Genomic DNA, 7,540 nt, shown 5'->3' with positions numbered 1-7,540 from the left:
TTCATACTCCCTCAACAATGCGCGAGATATCTTCTGGTCCATATATTGTTCCGAAGCCCATGCGCCGCCATTTTTTTTTTTCAGGCAAACAAGTTTAAATAGATGCATTGCATGTTGAGGGGGGCAACCATGTGTGGTGTCAACGCATTGCCAAAAGTATGATAATTGTGCAGGCCTTGAACAATGGCCTATCTAATGCATGGCCTATCTAATGCATAAGTCACCACAAGACTTGAGTTGTTATTACAAGGTTTAAGGAATGTAAATTCCTCCTTTATATTACACACAACCCAAGCATCACTCTGGATGGCAAACCCCTCCACCGTAGAGGAACCGAAGACCCGAACCATCATCAGAATTTGTAAAATGCCCTAACGCATAGCAGCTTGGCTCCGTTACATGCGTCTGGCAGCCACCGAGGCTAGGAACCACAAGGTTATTGCTCGCATCGACAACTTTGATATTTTCGAAGTACGCCGCTTTGCCTTCTCCTTGGTCAGGTGACTGGCCACTGCCCATGGGAGGCGTCGGCTCGCCACGCGCCGCCGCCACCATGCCAAACCAGCTGACGACGTCTGCGGCATCAACCATGTACGTGAATAGTTCCTTTGGCCAGTAGCCTACTGGATGGTGGCCATCGCCATATATCAACCACCAATTCCCAGTTTTTTTGGTCCTGTAGGATTTATCGACGGGTTTTCCTTTTAATTCTTTCTATTTTATTTTATGCCTATATATAGCAAGCATGGATTAAAAGGAAATTACTAGAAATGTAATACCATGAGATTTTTCATAGCATTAATTATTATTATAATTACCTTAAAAACCTTGACATGAAGGTAGCTTTGCTTCCCACCTACTGTTGAAACAGGGGTTATTTTCAATCCAGGAAATACCTGTTTGCTTTGTTGCACAAAGCCAGGACAGCCAAGATTTGCGCAGGTAGTGCCCTTGTCAACCTGTTTTTATGAAAGTACATATAGAACAATCATCTTCCATTTTGAAGGCATAATTCTGTCCAAGTAAAATCATTATGTACTACTATCAGTTATTCTTACCCACACAATCTCAAAATGGGCACGATCATCGCCGTAAAATTGCGGATTAACCTGAGATGAAAAAGAATAGCTCAACATGGACAGCGTAACTCTAGTTATGAACTTTGATATGACAAGGCAATAAGAACTTACATCCCATCCCACCATTATCATACTGTAGGTTGGGGGCTCTCCATTCTGTACTGCAAGGAATGCTGAACTAAACCTTGGTGCTTGAGTCTCACCAACACTTGGCTCATAGACTGAGAATTCCGCTTCGGAACCATAGATTGGATCTGAATGAGGTCCTGTCGAGACCATAGCAAGCTATACAATACAAGAGCTTTGTGTATTAATTACGAATCAAACCAAATATATACATTATTATAAACAACTGAAACCATATATGTTAGAGTCCACTAATAATTAAGGTACAAAATATTACTGATAGCACAAGAAATTGTTAAGACTTACTCGGATAGTACTATTAGGATCATAATCGGGACCGGACCCCATCAGTGCTCCTAGTGGCATTGTACTTCTAAAGCTTTGGTTGCTTCATAGAATTGGAACAGATCCAGTTGGACACTCTATATCGCTTCTCACTTCTCCTGAATATGAAGATTTTGACCCAACATCACCAAGCACATCATTTGGAAAAGAGCTTGGTTGCATCTGCGTTAAAAGGGAAGGGCAGGGCTCAGAAAGGAACTCATCTTAATCTCACACAACAGAGCGACGAGCAGATCGGATTTTACAGATACCTGGATAGTGTGATTCATAAGCAAAGGATGCTTCAACGATGGTTGTGAATACAAATCGACGCAGTCAACGGATTTCCCATATCCAATCTGGTTAAAAATGTAGTCTTGCATCATTCGTCGCACAAAGGTAAATATTTCGAATACGGTCACATGGAGAAAAAATGTATTGGAATCCAATGAAGGAAGTAGGAAAAGCAACCAACCTTAATCGATTTGACGATTGATTCTGGAGCAATCTCTTCGAATGTTGATTCTGCATTGCATTCAAGGAATTGCAAAAAGAGAACTACTCTAATCCATCTTTTGGATACTATTACCATGGTTATATGACTCTCTTTTCTTTTGTTCCACACACATCAATTGTATCCACGGGAACACTGGATCGGTTGTATTTATAATAATGACGAAATGCTAGAATGGCAGGTCAAATCTAGTTGGGTGAAATAAAATACATTAATTGTGCCAATATTAATTGCTCCTACTCGCACCAGATAGAAACAATTCGCCACCCGATCTCTTTATGCACTGGTGCATGCACCAGAGTATGAAATGAAGTTTAAACCCTTCCTTTTATTTCGTACACAGAGTCACTCACATTGATTATTTGAAGAAAAGAGGTAAATTCTGAAGATTATCCTATGTCATGAAAATTTCAGAAATTAATATTATAATCACAGACGTCATATTACATATAATTTCTTTACGGATTGAGATTATCTTGCATTGATATTCATTGGAATTTTGGTCTGGGAAATATAAAAATATTGAAAACGTCATGCACTTGACCAAACATGTCAAGCATAGATAAATACAAAAGGAAACTCATGTAGTTCATTTCCATAAGGAAATTAAAGACAAAAGATTATCTCACTGAAACTTGAAATGATTATTCCAATCTCCTAGTAAATCTTGTTAGACTTAGGGCCTATTTAGATGGACTAGGACTAGTTATTAGTCATAGCTAAAAACTAGTTAACTAATACGTCCATACATATCTACCAGAGTGCCTATTCACTTTTCTCTCTCTTATTTAATTTACCAACTAATAGAGGGTAGGGGTAGGTGGGAGGGCGTGACTTTTTGCTAAACATTAGCATTTTTAGTCCATGTTAGCTTCTATTTACCAACTAGTCCTTGGCTTCAACTAGTCCTTGGCTTAGCTGACAATTGGTCCATATATTAGCCTGTCTGTTTGGATCTTTATAGAATAAAAATAAGTCGACTAGTTGTTAGTGCCATAAATCGAAACATGGCCTTAGGGACTTTGAAGAATCACTAACTTAAGCATTAGAACAACTAAAATGGATGGGATACTTGGGTATAGATTTCTCGGAGAGGTGAACCAGGTAATGACATGGTTAATAACTAGAGGAAACATGGTTAACATATCGAATAAATCTTTGCAGTAGGGGCTACGTCCCCTTTTGTTTCTAAAAAAAATGTACTAAAGTTAATCCATCAAAACTCTTAATGGCTTAAAATTATCATCGTTACATTTACTATGAAATATATTTCATATTGTATCTATTTGAGTCATGCATGTTAATACTATTTTCTACAAATTTAATCAAAATGTAAGGTTGTTTGACTTTTGACTACACCTATAGAGTTATGTCCTTGAACAGGTAATACTTGTACCATATAATATCACCAAGTACATTCGTACTCATCCAAAATGAAAGTTTTATATATGGATTTAAAGCACAACTGTCACATCAGCTCGAAGCTGCTTGTTCCTTGAAACAACCATTTAGAATATTACATTACTCCCTTTATATTTTTATAGGTAGCAAACCATAATATAAGATTATATTTGCCAAGAAGAAATGTTATGGATAGGCCTCCAAGACACCTCGAGCTCCAAATTTGCTTACTAACTTATAGTCACTGAACCCAGCTTTCATGAAGATCTCACGCCACTCATTTTCATCCCGTTGCCGCCCTCCTTTCATCAGCATCATTTAGACGTCCATTAGAAGTTGTGTTTCATACATTGGCCCTGAGGCAGGGTCAATTACTATATCTCCGATGAGAACTTTGCCTCCTTCCTCTCGTGAAGGTATGGCCTTCCTGCAATTAGAAAGGATCTTCACACAGTCCTCATCACTCCAGTGGTGTAGCACCATCTACCATGGGAAAGTTTCACTAGTATTAGGTGAGATCATGAAAACTTCAAAACAAGTTTGTTTATCATATAAATCATGGGCAACAACAGCTGCAACAGTTTGAAAGAATTTTAAACAATCAAAACCTAATAATTTCAAGTCACAACGAAAAATAGAAAGAGTTTCATAATGTCTGTGTCCCACACTTATACATATTACCTTCAACATCACAACTTGTGCAGGTGGATGAACTTGAACATGTCACCCCCAACATAGTTAACGACACCGTCAGAAGGAATTTTCTGAACCTCCCGTGGAATGTCCAGCACGGTGACCTTCATGTGCGCGAAGGCCATAGCAATGGCCTTTGCCGTGGTGCCATCACCATGGTAGCAGTAGTGATTTTTTTTTTAATTTTAACACTTTTTCGAAACTAATTTTAAATCTAACACTCTCAGTTTTTTTTAAAACTAACACTTTTGGCCGCGCCTATTGCCCTGGCGCGGCCAAATGCCTGTGCCGCGTCATGCATGGTGCCGCGGCAGAGGGCTGACGTGGCGACGACCAGAAGCGCTGACCGCTGATGTGGCAGGGTCTGCCGCGCCACTGATCTTGGCGCGGCAGTGCCGCGCCCTGATCCATGGCGCGGCAGAGCCGGATATAACCTCCGCCGCGGCCCGCGTGCCCGAGCAATCGCCGTTCTCCGAGCTGCGCAGCAAGGCAGCCTGGCCGCCGCGCTCGCCTTCGCCCGCGCCTGCCCGCCGCAGTGCACGCCGTCTGCCGCGGCCGCGTCCGCTCACGCCAGCAAGCCAGCTGCGTCCGCCCGCCCGCGCTAGCCAGGCCGCCGGGTGCGGCCGCTGCACTCGCACGCCGGCGCGCCTCCCCCTCCGGCTAGAACCTCCGGTCACGCATGGCGGCTGCCCTGCGCCCGCGCCTCCCGGCCCGGTCTTGCGCGCTACAACGAGGTACTCCACTAATATAGTTAGCACAGTTAATAAAGTTAGTAAAATTATTAAAGTATAGTTAGTATAGTTAGTAAAGTTAGTTAGTTTAGTTAGTATACGTAATATAATAAGTTAGTATAGGTAGTAAAGTTAGGTAGTTTAGCTAGTACAGTTATAGTATGCCTTGTATAGATGTTAATATTTGATTAGTTAGTATAGTCATAGTTAGAAAATATATTAATGTTAGTATGGACATTACGTACGATGATTTCGACGACTTAATGAAGTTTCTTGAAATACTTCTGCAGATGGATTGTTGTGTTAGAGTTTTGTACGGAGAAAGTGTTAGGAGAGAGGATGATATGTTTGAGGATATGGAAGAAGAATTGGAATGGTTTGATGAACCTCCTAGCTTCAACGACCTTTGTGTCCGTTTGAATATAAAGTTTGGCAGTAATTTCGCACTAAAGGGGAGGTTTGATACTAGGAAGACTAGGGCACACTATGTCCTGATGTCCTTGCGCGACCCTGCTCACTAGTCCTGCTACACTAGGGTTCTCCAAGGTTCCAATGTGCCCATGGCTGAGGTGGTGGTGGAGAATGGGTACATGTCGACATAATATTGTCGGTAGTCCTCCGAGAGGTATCCTACGAAGGTAGATTGACCGGCAAAGGAGCGCGTGATAAAAAATAAGAAGGCAACAGAGACACACGAGTTATACAAGTTCAGGCCATCAGTATGACGTAATACCTTACTCCTATGATCTGTTGGTTTGTATTAGCTATCGTATGATATGCCGTGATTTTGGAGGGGGTCCCTGCCCGTCTTATATAGTCCAGGGAGCAGGGTTACAAGTCGGTTAGATCTAGGAGATAACCAGAAAGTAATAACTGATTACAGGAATCTAGGGATCGTACATATCCTAACAGATCTCGTAGTATCTTTAGGATATCCTCCAGATGCCTTGCGGAAGCCGTCGAGTAGAGTCGTTCCCCACAAGGCGTCGTCTGGTGGGTTGGGTCACCCCTGAGGGCGCAGCCCATGTGGTCTGCCATGGGTATCCGAGGTTGTACCCCCCACAGCTAGTCCCCGAGCACCTTGCATCCATTATGCAACGCTGTCTTGATCTTGTCCGAGCAGGTGCGATCAAAGCCGAGCAGTCGAACTCATGGTCCGACCACCATGATGAGTTATCGAGCAGTTATGAGCAGTTACCGAGCTACGTGTGTTGTTACCGAGCGGCACGAACCGAAGCCTAGCAGCATAACCTAAGCATGGCTTGCTATAAGGGTGTAAGGAGCTCAAGTTCACAATCGAAAATTTCTTCGTAGTGGACCAAGTATGCCCACTTAGAGTCCGGCCACGAGGAAAGGAGATAACCTTCTTTAGCTTCAAGAGGCGCGGAGTCTTCCAGGAAAAACAAGCACATTCACCGCAAGGTGAAGTGTGCCCACTTAGTCCCCGAGCCTGATAGTACATGACGTAGTCATGTGGTGCCAGGGTCCAAAGCAGAAGAAAAGAGGACCAGTCGAGCAGGCATCCAGTCCCCAGGTGTAGACCTGAAAAGCACATTCACCGCAAGGTGAAGTGTGCCCACTTAGTCCCCGAGCCTGACAGTAGATGATGTAGTCATGTGGTGCCAGGGTTAGAAACAGGGAAATAGAAGACCAGCCGAGCATGCAACCAGTCCCCAAGCTCCAGGCGAAGTTATCAGAGAAAATCAAACCGTGGAGATAAGATCGGAGAAACGGTTGTACAGTAACTGTTACTGAACCTCGATAAATGGTGGAGAACTCGGCGATTATTCGGCGAGTAGCAACTGACGGCAGCGATACATGAGTGACGTGGGCTGTGGTTGCATTAAAGTCCAGGTAACGGCCCATTAAACCGCGCCGAAGAATTCGGAGCGGCGTAGATCGCGGGAACGGTTTCCCAAAAACCCTTGAATTTGGAAAGGTGGGGAAGTGCTTTATAACGGCGCCGCCGCATACCCCATTCCCACCTTTCCCACTTCATCTTCCTCCTCATCTCACGCATCCCTGAATCTGCAACCATATTTGCCTCCGCCGCCAAACCCTAACCAGATCTAGGAGATGGCGCCGAAGAAAGGAGCTACGAAATCAAAGAAGGCCAGTCCTAAGAAGGCGGATGCCGTGGCCCAACGCAATGAGGAGTGGGTGCCATCGCGAATGGGAGAGGCGGAACTAAACAGATTGGTGGAAGCCGGCGTTCTCCCTGACCGTGCTACCGCTGGATGGCGACCAGCCCTCGGTGAGTCCTTCCCAACACCTCATACTGACGAAGCAGTGGTATTCGAGGATTATTTTTGGCGCAGGTTAGGATTTCCTGTTCATCAATTTCCGAGGGATCTATTGGAGCTCTAGGCGGTTAGTCTGTGCAACCTCCATCCGAATACCATTTTGCACATCTCAATCTTCATCCATTTTTGTGAGGCATACCTCGGAATCCTACCCCACTTCAATCTCTTCCATCACCTATTCTGGCTGAAGAAGAGAGGAGGCGCTGGTTCCAAGGTGGTCGGTGGGGTGGGGTGTACGTTCAGCTGCACGATGGGATGGCGAGTGAATACCTCACTGTGCCACTGAACACATCACTGAAGGGGTGGAACACCAGGTGGTTCTACATGAAACAAAACCACCCAGCAGTCCGCTGTGACACCGACCATATC

The 7,540-nt window shown here is 44.1% G+C and overlaps 1 protein-coding gene across 1 annotated transcript; it reads right to left on the bottom strand.

Moving 5' to 3' along the window:
• Window positions 1-297: 297 nt before the first annotated feature.
• Window positions 298-1,571, bottom strand: LOC136486458 (protein neprosin-like). The gene is made up of 5 exons (XM_066483348.1): window positions 1,512-1,571; window positions 1,191-1,364; window positions 1,059-1,109; window positions 820-959; window positions 298-676 (listed from the first exon to the last, which is right to left on the bottom strand). The coding sequence occupies exons 1-5, from the start codon at window positions 1,569-1,571 to the stop codon at window positions 298-300; spliced, it is 804 nt and encodes a 267-aa protein (XP_066339445.1).
• Window positions 1,572-7,540: the final 5,969 nt, after the last annotated feature.

This window comes from Miscanthus floridulus, chromosome 10 (assembly GCF_019320115.1).
Source record: "Miscanthus floridulus cultivar M001 chromosome 10, ASM1932011v1, whole genome shotgun sequence".
In the NCBI taxonomy this organism is placed as follows: domain Eukaryota; kingdom Viridiplantae; phylum Streptophyta; class Magnoliopsida; order Poales; family Poaceae; genus Miscanthus; species Miscanthus floridulus.
The sequence above is the reverse complement of the archived record's forward strand: the minus strand, read 5'-3'. Positions and strand labels throughout refer to the sequence as shown.